Here is a 15,214-nt window from a genome sequence, read left to right as displayed (position 1 = left end):
GCCCAGGCTGCTGCTTCTACAGTTCAACAAGGGACCGAACCCACACCCCCTGCATTGGAAGGCAAAGTCTTAACCACTGGACCACCAGGCGGAGTCCCCACACGCTTTTTCGACATAAACCAAGTTGAAAGACTGATAAAAGGGTAGCCCCATGACAGAACTTTGCTAGTAAGATTTTATGACCAAAGTCTGATCATGCCTGTGGCTCTTAGGAAAATAAAACAAGAAACTTGGTGAACAGATGTTACTATCAAAGTTGTTCACATCTGTACCACACTGCACCACTAACCAGAATACCAGATACCTTCTAATGTGCTGTGCCAGTGGAAGAAAAGACTTCAGGTTGTACATGACTTACTAAGTTGACTTGTGTGGCTGTATTAAAAACCGGGTAACCACAGGACTGTATTTTATGTTCTTTTCCCTGAATAAAAGGTTTTAATAAGCATCTTATTGTACTGCCTATCATTACTATATCCTTATGAACAATATGCACATCATATGAATCAGCAGTATTTCTGCTCCTTAGAAAATCGACAAGTGTTAGCTGGAAAAAGAAGTGGTCAAGGCTTACATTATTTTCCTCCTAGAATGTTTATAATTTCTATTTCAGAAACTTCAAATAACATAAGATTCTTCTTTTGCTTCAAATAATCCAGAAGAGAAATTCAAAAATTTACTATCGTAATTTCAGAGAGCAGTCAGTAGCTAAAATCACTGAATCATTTTTCACTCTCCTTCACTACCCAGTACAAATCTGCTATCTTAGCTACATTTCCTTGGCAGTATTTAAACATGATAACCATATCACTTTGAGAGAATTTCATTGTGTATAATTTGCGTGCCATAAAAACGAAACAAGAAGGTAAGCATAGATTATAATCAAAGTCCTAGCTTTGGTTCTGAGTAGTAAGCTCATCAGGGTTTAAATATTAAAAATAATTAACCCTCTAAATTATTAAAAATAACTCACTCTCTAAATTAATAAATGCAGGCCATGCAATGACCAGAGAGGAACCTGTGTGTGAACCAGGAAGTGAGATTAATTGAACTTGAATTCAAATTAAAAAAAAAAAAAAAAACAGAAAAAAATTTAAACAATCTAACTACTAAACAGGAGGTTAAATGGGAGGCAAAATGATATGAAAACTACAAAATAGATTTAGAAAGCTCCAAAGTACACAGAGAAAGTGGACTATATAACTCTTTATATGGAGAAGACAGTAGTTCCAGCTCAAACACATGCCAATTGATAACACACATAGTCTTGCTGTTACACTTTACCAGGGTCTAACTCGCTGAAATGATACACATATCACTCTGAGAATCACTAATGTGCCAGTTCCTTACAACAGTGTCTTTCCTTCAGTTTCCTCCTATGTAATGCCTTCCCTTCTCTCCCAGCATTTGATGACCATTCATGTTTTCTTAGCACAATTTAAAATTTTGTGTACTTCCAAATAGCATTTTAAAGGTACTTGTATACTTCTAAGTGGCATTTCATCTAAAAAAAATTTCAGAGCCATACAAAGGCTATTCTTAAAGTACAAGAGGACACATCAAGGCTAACTTAATGCTACTTTCATGAAGAGGAGTTCTTTTCAACACAGTTAGTACCAGGTCTCAGCCCAAGAAACCCTCCTTTGATGATGTTAATGTTGAAATTCATTTGTTATTAAAGTAAATATATGCTTAGAGAAGCTGTAACAAATATAAGTTTCTAAGATCAAGAACACAGACATTAGGGAATGAGGGGTTTAAACAGAATGCCTTTACACAAGGGGTTACAAACAGTAAGACTTCCTCCAAGGTAATAAAGGTTACAAATACAAATAAATTCAAAGGTGGGGAGGAGACAGATTCTTAGCAGCTACTGAGGAACACTGGGAATGACTGATATCCAAGTGTGAAGATTTCCAAGCCGTGCTGTTAATGTACCATTAGTCAGGAAAGGAGGAGAAACAAGGAACTTCTACAGGCAAGACCCTACAAACAACGCTTAATTAAACTCGATTCAAAAACACCTACTGAAGGCATGCTTTGTATCACATTTACTGGTGAAACTGACTGCTGCCTTCAGTCAGGATTAAACCTCTAAGAACTTTTAAGTAGAAAAGTGCTAAGCTGTCAAGTAGCGTCTTTTTCCAAGGGACTCAAACCAGACAGCTACGACAGTTTTCCATGTCTAAACTGTTCCTCAAACAATACAGAATTACCATACGATCCAGCAATTCCTCTTCTGAGTAGAGACCCCAAAGAACTGAAAAGCAGGGCATCAAGTGTTTGCAACATTCACAGCAGTACCATCCACAAGAGCCAGAAGGCAGAAGAAACAACCCAAGCAGCCATCAAAAGATCGACGGAAAACAAAATGTGGCTTAATATGCACAACGAGGTATAGTTCAGCCTTTAAAAGGAGAGAAAGTTTGACACTTGCTACAACATGGATGAATCTTGAAGACATTATGCCAAGTGAAGAAAGCCAGATAAAAGATAAGTAAAATTCCACTTCTAAGAAATACCTAGAGCAGTCAAATTTGTAGACAGAAAATAGAATGATGGCTGCCAGGGGTTGAGGGGAGGGGGCAATAAGCAGTTATTGTTCAATGGTTACAGAGTTAGAGACGAAAATGTTCTGCAGATGAACAGGGGTGCTGGTAGCATAACAGTGTCAATGCACTAAAAGCCACTGAACTGCACAGTAATAAAAAAGTTATAAAGTTATTTCTGCCATCATTTGCATTATCCTGAAGCACATCTACAGTTTTAGAATTTTAAAAAAGAAAGATATTGTAACTTTTCTATTTTTTAACAAAAAATGTTCTGTACCTGCATTAGAGACCACAAACTACATATGTATTTCTTTAGAATCTTAGTGAACATAAAAGATGAACATGTAAAATCATGCAGGAAAAAAGGAACTCTTCAAGGATTGACTATGCCTGAGAAGGTATTATTTTTGCAATAAAATTCTGTATGACCAAACATAAATATTTCTACTCATCATAAAGATACAGATAAATCTACATAATATTAGTGAATGTTCACCCACTGTTTCCAGTATCATCCAACTCACATCTACAGTAAATGGGGAGAACCACCCCAATTTTATGCTTCAAAGCCTTTCTCATTTACTGAATATCTCATTCTCATTTACTGAATATCCCATTCTCATTTACTACATCTCCTGACAGGCTTCTCTCTGAAGTCACCTTCGGTTCTCCCCTACTTAAAATTTACAAAGGAAATTAATGCCTTGATGATTCCAGGGCTCTGCCTGCTGAGGCTGGCTGCAAGTTTGTTGCCTTTAAGGTTAGAACAATTTGTAAGTAATATTAAAATATTTTTATTGCATTTCCAGAATTTATATGTTAGCATAACATTTTCTAAATTCAGTTAGAAAACCTAAGCAGATTAAAAACCCATTAAATAAGTTACAAATACATGAGCAAGAAACAAAAACTCCCACAAACCTTCTTGAGAAGACACAATGGGTGGCATGTAATCGGGGATGTACTCTTTTCTTTCCTCGGCATCTTTACTTCCGGGTTGAGGAAACTGAAGAACGTTGTTCTTGCTAACAGGAAACGAAGGGATCTGATGTGGGAAAGTGACGGGTTCAATATTGTGGATGTAGTCTTCTAGTTCGTGAAGACTAACCCCCATGAGTTGGAAAGCTTCACCAACATCATCCAAAATTGGGTCTGTCCGGCCATCTGAAACAAAGTCAAAAGCAGAGCAAATTATTTTAAGAAAATTCCATGAATATCTTTGAAAGCATTAAGAGAAAAAGTATTAGGTAAATATACAACTCAGAAACAAATATAGTATATACTTAGGACTCAGTTATTGGAAAGAGTTGAATAGAGTTTCAACAGAACGTCGAACTGTTTAGATATTAGAAAGCTGACTCTGAAAGTCGATTTAAATACAATCTGATGACCAGCCAGAACAGCACAGACAATTCACACTGACAACCAGCCAGTACAAAACTAATGTCAATAGTAACTCAAGGATGGTCAACGGCACCTGTAAAGTGGCTGACACAAAGTAAATGTTTATTATTATTTTTCTTATCAAATATGCAGAATGCTGAGCTAGGTAAACGTCCATTCCATTTTCTCTGTTACTGATACAGTGCTGGAGACTACATCAGTGGTTGGCATACAGCTGCCCTCCATAAACATCTGATCAATGAATTACATCACTGAATCAAATTTTTGTAAATCTAAGAAAATGTGTTGACAGGACTTAGATCATATAGGCAATTTAAATACACATTTTAAATGTATTTAGAAGATACTATATAAAATGGGTAGAGATAAAATGATAAAGCATTATATATAGTGAGATTCTCTTTAGAAAAGGAAGTTCCTTCTCTGCCTGCCCTTAGCAGAACTTAAGGTCTCTACACCTTTTAAAACTTCTATGAAAATTCCAGTTCCAGATTTCCGATAGCCTATTTCTTTCTTTTTTTTTTTTACTGTAATATCCTATAATCATATCAAATTCAGTTTGCCTGAAATTAAATCATGATGTAAAATAGAAAAGAATAATACCCAGTTTGCAAAAACGAGACATGCTTGCTAACACTCATTCAGAAAACTTCTGCAAGGATACACATTCAACTTTAACAGTTTACGGGGCTGAAAGCAGCAGACAGGGGAAGGGAAGAAGTGAGGCATGAGACTCACATCTAACTTCAAGAATTTTGTACTCGGAATTTCTATACAAGTATAGGTTACTTCTATGATGTATAAGAAAGAGAGAATACATAAAATGAGTACCTGTTCTTCCCCTTAATGACAGGCAGGCATTTTCAACTCTTTGATCCTCATTAAAAGCACTATTCTTTTCTCACTCTAAAAAAATGTGATCCTCTTGAATTCCTCCACATTTGCGCAGTTTCAGCCCAAGACATTCCAGTCCTTCCCCCTGCACCATCCTTGTTGGCCCTGGCTTTCAGCACTTCTCCTTTCGCTGGGTTCCCACTCTCCCCGTCTCGGCAGAGCTCCAAGCCCTCCCCAGTGCATCTCTAGCGCATCTCACCGACAGCGCGACTGTCTTCAAGCATCACCTGCGGCCCCTACCCCCTGCTCCGAAGTGTGCAGTGTCTCCCGCCTCTATCTGTGAAGTCCCTCCCTCACCTGATTTCTCTCCATTTAACACTTTTCCCTAGCACCTTCTAAATGAACTGGTTACATATGCCAAGCTGGCCGCCTCACTGAATCCCACTTGGTTATCTCAGCTTATGCTTTTCTTCTACCTGGCGTGCTCCCCACCTCGCACCTCTGTGCGTCACGCCTCAACATAAGTCTCGTCTTCTCTGTGAAGCCGGCCCTGGAACCCAGAGTGCGCATGCGTCTCTCCGTCTCTGTCTTTCTCCTGCAGTTACTGCCGACACCGCGCGCTACTTTCAGCGTACACACACATTGTTTAATGTATAATAGAGCGCAGACGGAAACTTCTGCTCCTGAGCGCTTTGGTAAACCGTTCCCTTTGGGAAATTTTTAAATGTACTATTTGTTGAATTAATAGTAACTTCCGATACTTCCTTTCTGAAAGAGCATCTTTTTAAAAAGGAACAAATAGCATCATTTTGTTTTTACTGACATTTCGACACCCTTGTACACAGCTTATGGGCAGGGATTATGCCTAAGTAATCCCACGTCTCCATCAGGTAGCACATACATAAGTGGTGCTCAATAGACATTGTGTCAGAAAGACAAAAGAAATAAAGAAACAGAAGACAAGATTGCATAGCGGGGACCTGATGTTACAGAATTCCAGTCTGAAATAAGAATAGTGGAGAAAAAGGAACCTAGAAAAGTCTGTAACCAGTTAAGTATACCAGGAAGTAGCATTTTGAAAAGTCACCAAATCACAATGGGGAGTAATGAACCTGATCATCCTATTCTCACTAAAAGTAAGACAATCATTACAGAGACTGGGTAATTATCAACAAGGCTCACCCGATGACCCTAGAATACCTGGCTGCTGACAGTGCCAGAACCTAGCTGGTTCTGTGTCAATCAGGAAAGGGAACTATGTATTCTGGGGATATTTTGACCTAAAGGAACAGAACATCCGTCCTCATTTAGGGAATTTGGGAGCAAAAAATATAACCGGGACCACGCATACCGTACCAGTAAACTCACTCAAGGGCCAGGAAGGGAGGAGGGAGGAAAATGAAGCAAAAGCAGAGAGCAGTGTGTTGGCGGTGCACGTGCAAGACAAGAGTGAATGAGAGCCACTCGGCAGCTTCAAGTTCAGATCTGACACAGCTGTGAAAACAAGCGGTCCAAAAATACACATTTTTAAAACACAAAATGTTAAACGACTAAATAGTTATTATGGTAGTGGCTTATCAGTTCAGATATTTATTCAACAAGTATCTCCTGGCTGCCTATTATATTATGGCATTGTACTAGGTTACTGAATACAAATATAATAAATTTGTCTCCTGGGGAGGGAAGAGGAGAGGGTGAGAGACATACACAGATGATTACAAAACAAGGTATTCAGGGACTTCCCTGGTGGTCCAGTAACTAAGGCTCCGAGCTCCTAATGCAGGGGGCCCAGGTTCCATCCTTGATTAGGGAACTAGGTCCCAAAAGCCTCAATGAAGATCCAAGATCCTGTGTGCCGCCACTAAGACTCAGCACAGCCAGATAAATAAATATATTTAAAAAACATACAAGATGTTCAGTTAACATGGCAGAAATATGCACAGAATTATAAGAAGAGATATGATGAGTTTCCTAAAGCAAATGATTTAAGTGGATCTCAAAACAGAAATCATACTTCTGGGGGCAAAAGACACGCTAGGAAACAGCACGCAGGCAGGAATGGTGGGCTTAAAGTTTTCAGGAAAGGCAAGTAGCATGGCTGCAGATTGAGGATGACAGTACAGCAGAAGATAAGAAAATGTGAGCTCACAAAGGAAAGCATGTGCTGCTAGAGAGCTTAGATTTCCAGTCTGTAACTAAGTGGAATATTTTTAAGAATGACACAATCAGAGTTGTGTTATGGAGTGACTAACAGGTTATTCTGATAGCACTATGGAAGTTGGAATGGAACTTGGTACCTAAGAAGTAAAGTGTATCCATGTGTGTCAATTTTTCAGAGGAGTAACCACCTTAACAAAACAAAATGTTCAGTGAAACATTTTACCCAGTTCTCCAGCTTACCACCTGAAAAATAAGTCCCTGAAACGTCAATGAGAGTCAGTTCCCTCTCCACACACAGACTTCCCATAAATGAGATGATGTGTTGCACCCCAACTTCATAAATGCCACCAGCTTCCCTGGTGGCCCCATGGTAAACAATCAGCCAGCTAAGGCAGGAGACTGCCAGTTTGGTCACTGGGCGGGGGAAGATCCCCTAGAGAAGGAAATGGCAAACCACTTCAGTCTTCTTGCCTGGGAAACCCCATGGACAGGGGAGTTTGGTGGGATGCAGCCCACGGAGTCGCAACAGAGTCAGACACGACTGAGCCACGAAAGAACAGATACTACCAGATAATTCACTTAAAAACCATCCGCTGTAGCCCAGACTACCTGGGGAACCTTGTAAACTGCCTATGATCTCTCTACCACACTCTTGATAACCACTGACATAAAAATACAGAGGAGGAAATCAATTGAGATGTACATGAAAGTGAACATAAGTGAAACTGACCAAGTTGGCAGAGATGCTGTCCGTGAAACGAACAGAAACAGAAAGAAGAGGCAGTGTCCCTAACGGAGCAGAGCTGTCAACGAGTCTGTGTTGTCAGGAGCTGAAGAACGGCCAGGCTTGTAAGAAACGGCCGGTAGACGGAGCGCCTGTGACAACTAGTTGTAGTAGTTTGCGGGCAAGGGGAGGGAAAGGACCAAACAGAGGCTGTAAGGCGTTTTGGAGGGGGTTCTGCACGCTGCCAAAGGAGACGATGATTAAGGCCGATGATCAGATCAGAGAGGAGGGCAGAGGGTGTGGAGCTGGGAGCGGGGACCCGGCTCCTGCTGCACGCGGGATAAGTTAGCGGCAGGCGAAGAGGCAGCAGAGGGATGACTCGAGTTTCCAGGGGCAGTGGGAGCGAAGGAGCGTCAGGGGCCGAGAAGACACCCGATCGCGGGGTGAGAGCGAAGGACCAACACCTCCCGGACGCCGGGAGAGCACAGGGGAGCGCGGAGGTGTCACTCGTGACCGGCCAGACAGCCTCCCGTACCCAGCCCGGTACTCACACAGCTCCGAGTACCGGTGGCAGCCCCGTCCCAGCTGCTGCAGGTAGCGCTGCAGCACGTCCGTGAGAAGGTGGCAGGCGCTCAGTTGCACCGAGTCCCAGCCCAGCGCCTGGCAGATCTGCGCCACCGAGACCCTCAACAACGACCTGGAGTAACTCTCGCACATCCCGCTCCGTGGACTCCACCGCAGTCCGTGCCGCCACTTCTCTCCACCTCCGCCGCCTAGCCTTAGCAGGGCCCCCGATTCATCCTCCAGGGCCTCCGCGGCGGGGAAATCGTCCCCCCCAGACCCCCGGCGACCACCTCAAAGCCTCAGCAGCACGGAGCGCGCCAGCCTGAGAGCCGCCATTTTGGACTCGCTCCGCCTCCCGCTGGATGGTCGCCGGGGCGAGGCAGCACTAGCCGAGTGCTGAGCGGGCCGATGCGGAAGCTCCGCCCCGTTGTAGCAGAGCGATGGTCCCGGTGTTGACTCTCGGGCCTGGAAGGATGCAGGAAACCGCGGCGCGGGGCGCAGGTGAAGGATGGGCCAGAGGAGGCAGGTGCCTGGGGCCTCCTCGGGCCACTCGCTCGGAGGGGACCCGGGAGGGGACCGTCAGCGGTTCGGGGGCCGAAGAAGGAGCCAGGATGTGGGTGTTAGAGAGAAGTGAGAACCCGAGAGGCTGTGAGTGCAAGGGTGGGATTTAGGGGCGTGGAAACTTCCAGTCGCGGATCTAATCCCGCCTCTGTTAAAAAAAAAAAAAAAAAATCTGTTTACCGTTGTATAGATTAAATCAGGTCCAAGCTGTTAATCATGTCATTCGAAGCCCTTTACAATAGGGCGGGGTGTAAGGTGTGGCCTGTGCGGCACTGACCACCGGATACAATTTAAGCGGCCAGCAGAAAATGTAATGAAAATTACTAGTATTTTAACACAGTTACTTAAAAATCCGAACTACTACCCTGCCCCTTTCCTGTCTCGGGTCACCTCTTTCTAATCGCAGCCCTGGTTCCAATGAAATTTTATTTACAAAAACGGGTGGCATGCTGGTGGGCGAGAGTTTGCCAGTGTGCCCTTCATCAGCGTCTAGGATCTGTCAAAGGAAGAGAGGACTCAGTTGCCTACGGAGGTCAAAGTCCTTAAATCAAGCTGGGTGTATGAAGAACTGTTGCCTGCCCTAAATTCTCTCTCCGCTCCAGGTAAGGGCTACCAGATCTTAAGGAGCTGCAGGAAATCAGGGTTTTGTGATCAGTAGCTCGATCAATGGAGAAGGCAATGGCACCCCGCTCCAGTACTCTTTCCTGGAAAATCCCATGGACGGAGGAGCCTGGTGGGCTGCAGTCCATGGGGTCGCGAAGAGTCGGACACAACTGAGCGACTTCACTTTCACTTTTCACTTTTATGCATTGGAGAAGGAAATGGCAGCCCCCTCCAGTGTTCCTGCCTGGAGAATCCCAGGGATGGGGTCACACAGAGTTGGACATGACTGAAGTGACTTAGCAGCAGCAGCAGCAGCTCGATCAATATTTTTAACTATTGAGAATACATTTTTAAAAATCTTTTATTCTGTTCATTTATTTGGCTGAGCTGGGTCCTGACTGTGACGTGTGGGCTTCTCATTGGGGTGGCTTCTCCTGTTGCGGAGCGCAGGCTCTAGGTGCCTGGGCTTCAGTAGTTGTGACTCTAGGGCTCTAGAGAGTGGGCTCAGTACTTGTGGCTCATGGGCTCAGTTGCTTTTTGGAATCTGGAATCTTCCCGAACCAGGGATTTTGCCTGCATTGGCAGGCAAATTGTTATTCACTGTACATGCCACCAGGGAAGTCCTGGGAATACATTCGCAAGCCAGACTAATCCCACATTTAAGCTAGATTCAGCCTATAGGAAGCCAGGCTGTACTGACTCACCTACTCAGTCTTTACCCATTTTTGCTTTTTTCTTGTAAAAGCTTCTGGAGTGTTCCTTCCTCCCCTCCCCTCCCCTCCTCCCTAGGCTGTGTTCCTCTGTTCTTGCACCTATCACAGTGCATTTAGTATTTGAGTTCATGTGCCTCTCCAATAAATTGTGAGTTGCTCCGTGACTCTACCTTCTCCTTTTAGGGACCATTCCAGAACTTTGAACATAATATTCATTTTTTTGAAGTCCCAGAAAACCAACAGAATGGAAAATATGATACTGCAGCTAAATGACAACCTGCAGACAATGAGCAATATAGTAGGCGGCAGGGTGCCTTTATTTTTCTCCACCGACAGTTCTGTCCCCAAGATTATCAAGGACCTTCTGGATGCTAAATCTCTGGGACACTTTTCAGTCCTATCCTTGCTTGACCATTTTGTAGCCGTTTGATAATGTTGAACACTATCTTAATTTTGAAACTCTCTCTTCTGTTCCTTTAATACTTCTGGAAACTCCTTTTACATCTCTTATATCGCCTCTCTGTGTGTTTTAACCCCTTAATCTTTTATTTTGGACATTTTCAAACCTACAGAAACACTGAAACAGAAGTACAAACACAGGTACACACATCACCTAGATTCACCAATTGTAAATATTTTGCCACATTTACTATATATATCTATACATGCACACATGTAGAGCTTTTTTTTTTTTTTTTTTTTTTTTCAGAAGAGTTTGAAAGTAAATTGCAAACATCTTGACATTTAACCCGGAAATACTCCAGCATGTATCTCCCCAGAGATGGACATTCCCCTCTATAACCGTGTCATGGATTCAGTTCTCCAGTTCTGGGGTGGAGATTGACCTGCAGGTTTACCGAGTGCTCTTAGGGTCTACCCCTGTTCAAGGAAAGGGGTTTCCAATGCACTTTTCAGAAGGACCTCGGGCAATCCCATAAGGAAGTCTAACTTGGGATTGACCCTTCGCCTCTGTCCTGAGTTGGAACAAAGGGACTGGACCTTTATATTCCCATTTTAGCAAATGATTACCTGAGGAGAGCATGTGATATGGGACAATTCCAGGGAAATGGAAGCCTTCAGTCCTTCAGGGGAGTGGGCAGTGCATTAAGATAGTCTGTACAGTATTCGTCCCTTCTGGCTGCCGTAATTCAGACTGGGTCACTTATCAACAAACATTTATTTCTCACAGTTCTGGAGGCTGGAAGTCTGAGATCAGGGTGCAGCATGGTCGGGTGAGGGCCCTCTCCTGGGGCACAGAATTCTCAGGTTGTATCCTCACAAGGTAGGAGGAGCCGGGGAGCTCTGTTGGATCTCTTTTATTACAGCATTAATCTCATTAATGAGGGCTCCACTCTCCTGACCTTCCCAAAGTCCCCACCTTACAACACCACGTTGGGCATCAGTTATTGTAAAATATTGACTGCATTCTCTGTGCTTTGTATTACATCTTTGTGTTTTACTTCATAGTTGGCAGTTTGTCCCCCTGAATCCCTTTCCCCTATTTTGCCCCTCCCCCAACCCCTCGGCTTCCCAGGGCTCAGTGATAAAGAACCGACCTGCCGATACAGGAGACGCAAGGGACACATTCAATCCCTGGGTTGGGATTGAATTTCCTTCCTGGAGAAGGAAATGGCAACCCACTTCTGTATTCTTGCCTAGGAAATGCAATGGTTGGAGGAGCCTGGCAGGCTACTGTCCAAGGGATGGCAGTTGGATGCAACTGAGCTACTGACGACTGAGTGTGCGCACACACCAACTTCTTTTAAGTCTTTAAGTGTACCACTGACTTCTGCCTCCCCCGACCCCGAATGGAAGTGAAAGTCGCTCAGTCATGTCCGACTCCTTGCAACCCCACGGACTATACAGTCCATGGAATTCTCCAGGCCAGAATACTGGAATGGGTAGCCTTTCCCTTCTCCAGTGGATCTTCTCAACCCAGGAATCAAACTGGAGTCTCCTGCACTGCAGGCAGATTCTTGACCAGCTGAGCTATCAGGGAAGCCCTGTTACGTCAGTTTGACCAGTCTGAAAAATTTGTCCTCCGCCTTCCCACTGCCATAGTTCTTACCCAGAAGCCAGGGAACCAGCGTGGGGGTTGTACCAACCTGCACGTTCGGGATCCGCCTCAGGCCTGGGGCTCTTTGTGTTCCATTTCCCACTCCCAAGGCAGTCTTTGTGGTGGTCGAGGGGCTGAGCCAGCTCCCAAGTCCTGTCCTAGTATCCGCTCCTTCAAACCCTTCCTGTGAGCACAGTCCCAAGTCAGACCCGCCCCCACCCCCGAGGTGTGTTCTGAGACAGATCTCAGAAGCAGGGTCTGAGATGGAGACTAGCGTAGGGGTGCTGTTGAGCTCACTGCCTGGATGAAGAGAAGGAGTTCAGTTGGGGAGGGAGATGCTGAGCTGCAGCCCATCCTCGGGAAGGACCTCAGCAAACTCCACAGAGAGCTTTAAAACTGTCCTGAGCTCAGGCAAGAGGGCATGGCTTTACTCCCACGGTGATCAGCCCATGGGTGTGGGCTGCCCAGGAGTGGGGCCATGACTGTGGGCAAGGTGGTCTCCGGCTGAGGCAGTTCCAATGAGGTTTGACAGCTGAGGGCTGTGTGCTGCCTGAATTCTCCGAAGCTAAGGGAATACTTCCGTCAGTCCAGCTGAAGGGGGGATCCTTGACGTGTATCTCAACTTCCATTACCCCACCATCCAACTATCACATACAACAAATACCAGATTGATACAGTAACCTGACCCAATGTGAAATGCATGCTCAGATTTTACCATTGTTCCCAAATGTCTTTTATAGCTTTTTTTTTTTTTTTTTCTCTTTAATCTCTGGTCTATTCAAGGCTCATTCATTGCACTTAGTTCTTTTTTTCTGTCGTGCCAAGCAGCTTACAGGTTAGTCAGTCCCAACCAGGATCAAACCCAGTTCCAAGGCAGTGAAAGCCACTGGGGCCCTAACCACTGGAGCACCACCAAATTCGTTTTGCTCTCTTGGTAAGGCCAATCCCACCAGTTGTTTATGTCTTTTGCTTGTTGGTTTTTTGTTTGGTCTTTCATTACATCTACTTTTTTTGCAAAGTCCAGGACAGTTATCTTTATAGGATGTCCCAGTCTTTTATTTGTCTAATACACGGATCTTCCTCACTGCCCTTTAATACCCATCCCAGCCTTCCTATTACTCCATCTCTAATCTCTGACAACTACTAGTCTCCATTTCTAAATATACATGGAATCATATAGTATATAATCTTTCAGAATTCTCGCCATGATTCCCTGGAAATTCATCTATTTTAAAATGAGCTTTTTCAACTCATCTTTTAAAACGTGGGTTTTGCCTTACTGATTTGTGGATGTTTAAAAAAAATACTATATTCAAGTTTTATGTGTACTGCAAATGTTCTCAGTATTTTCATAATTTTAAAAAAGCCCGATTGTCAGTCTTTTTTTTGGCCACAGGACACATGTGATCTTAGTTCCCCAACCAGAGATGGAACCCTGGTCCCCTGCAGTGGAACCATGTAGTCTTAACCTCTGGATCGCCAGGGAAGTCCTCATTGGGGGATTTTTTTACCTGGTGCCTCAGATGATAAAGAATCTGCCTGCAATGCAGGAGACGTGGGTTTGATCCCCAGGTCAGGAAGATCCCCTGGAGAAGGGAATGGCAACCCACTCCAGTATTCTTGCCCAGAGAATTCCATGGACAGAGGAGCCTGGCAGGCTACAGTCCATGGGGTCACAAAGAGTTGGACAGGACTGGGCGACAAACACTTTCACTATACCCAAAACCCTTTTTTTTTTTTCATTGTCTGTCTTTGCTCCAGACTGTAAGCTCCTATAGAGGAGTATAATTATCATATCTTCAGAATTTAAGAGTGCCAACACACAGAACATCAGTAAACATGATGATCACTTAAGTGTATCAGGTAACATTTAAACAGCTACAGCACTCATCCCACATCAGATTCTATTTTGCCAATATTGATTCATGTAGTCCTCGTAACAACCCTATGAGCGAAGTCCTATTTTAATCATTTTACAGATGATAAAACTGAAAGATTATTAACTCACCCAAGGTCACACAGCTGGTAAGGGCTGAACTAGGATTCTAACCCAATTTGCCCCAAAGTTTATTATGCTCCATGTTAAGAGCTTATGGAAAAACCCAAATGAACTTTTTTGGCCAACCCAATACACAGTCTGAGTCATTGATCCCACTTCCAATTAAGTGCCCAAAAGTATTCATCCAAATGTGCAGAGACCTGCCCAAAGATGCTTATTAACAATCATCGTGGCAACATTTCAGAGCAACACAGATTTTCAGAGGAAAACAAGTATCACAAAAACTCAGAAATCAAAATGGCTCTTAAAACATTTCAGGGAAGCTAGAAAATGACACTGAGATTCTGTTCAGTTTATCTTCCTCTGGCAACCTTCTTCTTAATGGTTTTAAAAGAGTAATATACATTAAAGTGTTGACGATGGGCTTTATGTATATTTTTTATAGTTATGTCATCTTTTGTAATTCCTGTATTACTTTTGCAATAAAAAACCCCTAAAAAAGTTAAAGTGTTAGTCGCTCAGTCATGTCTGACTCTGCAACCCCATGGACTGTAGCCATAAATCCTCTTAAATAGGAAAAAAAAATCCCAACATTTTGGCAGGGCCAGCTCGTTCTGTACAATAGCTCAGGTGCCCAAAGTTAATGGCTATGTAAGTGTGAATGTGAAGTGAGAATCCTGCTGAAATGTTTCTCAGTCCTTGGTAAAGATTTAAACATTTACTTAGAGTTAGTATGTCCCTGGAACTGTCCGCCCTCTCGGACACGGCACTGCTCCTTGCACCGGTGGTTCAAGGACTGGTGGTCTCCAAGGGCGACAGGCAGGGAGGCCTGGGCTGGCGGTGTGGCTGGCATCTCCTCCTTCCACTCCGACCCCTCAGAAGCCAGGCTTTCCATGGCTGTTAGGAAACCAAAAAATCACAAGAGCCTCTTCAACTAGCTTCTTGCTAAGAAATTTTAATACAAGAATGTTAATATTTTGAAGTGTTTTTAGATCTCATTTTGAAAATGGTTTTTCTTATATAATAATAAAAAAACAACAGTGA

At 43.6% G+C, this 15,214-nt stretch overlaps 1 protein-coding gene across 1 annotated transcript in view; it reads right to left on the bottom strand.

The window, feature by feature from the left end:
• The window catches only part of TAF3 (TATA-box binding protein associated factor 3), a 118,836-nt gene extending 110,237 nt beyond the window's left edge, over positions 1-8,599 (bottom strand). The window contains exons 1-2 of the mRNA XM_043883554.1: positions 8,226-8,599; positions 3,474-3,716 (exon numbers count right to left, since the gene is read on the bottom strand). Of these exons, the coding sequence (XP_043739489.1) occupies positions 3,474-3,716; positions 8,226-8,391 (409 nt within the window). The 5' untranslated portion in view covers positions 8,392-8,599. The remainder of the gene's footprint in view (positions 1-3,473; positions 3,717-8,225) is intronic.
• Between the last annotated feature and the right edge of the window lie 6,615 nt (positions 8,600-15,214).

This window comes from Cervus elaphus, chromosome 23 (genome assembly GCF_910594005.1).
Source record: "Cervus elaphus chromosome 23, mCerEla1.1, whole genome shotgun sequence".
Classification (NCBI taxonomy): Eukaryota; Metazoa; Chordata; class Mammalia; order Artiodactyla; family Cervidae; genus Cervus; species Cervus elaphus.
This window is presented reverse-complemented; position numbering and strand designations above follow the sequence as displayed.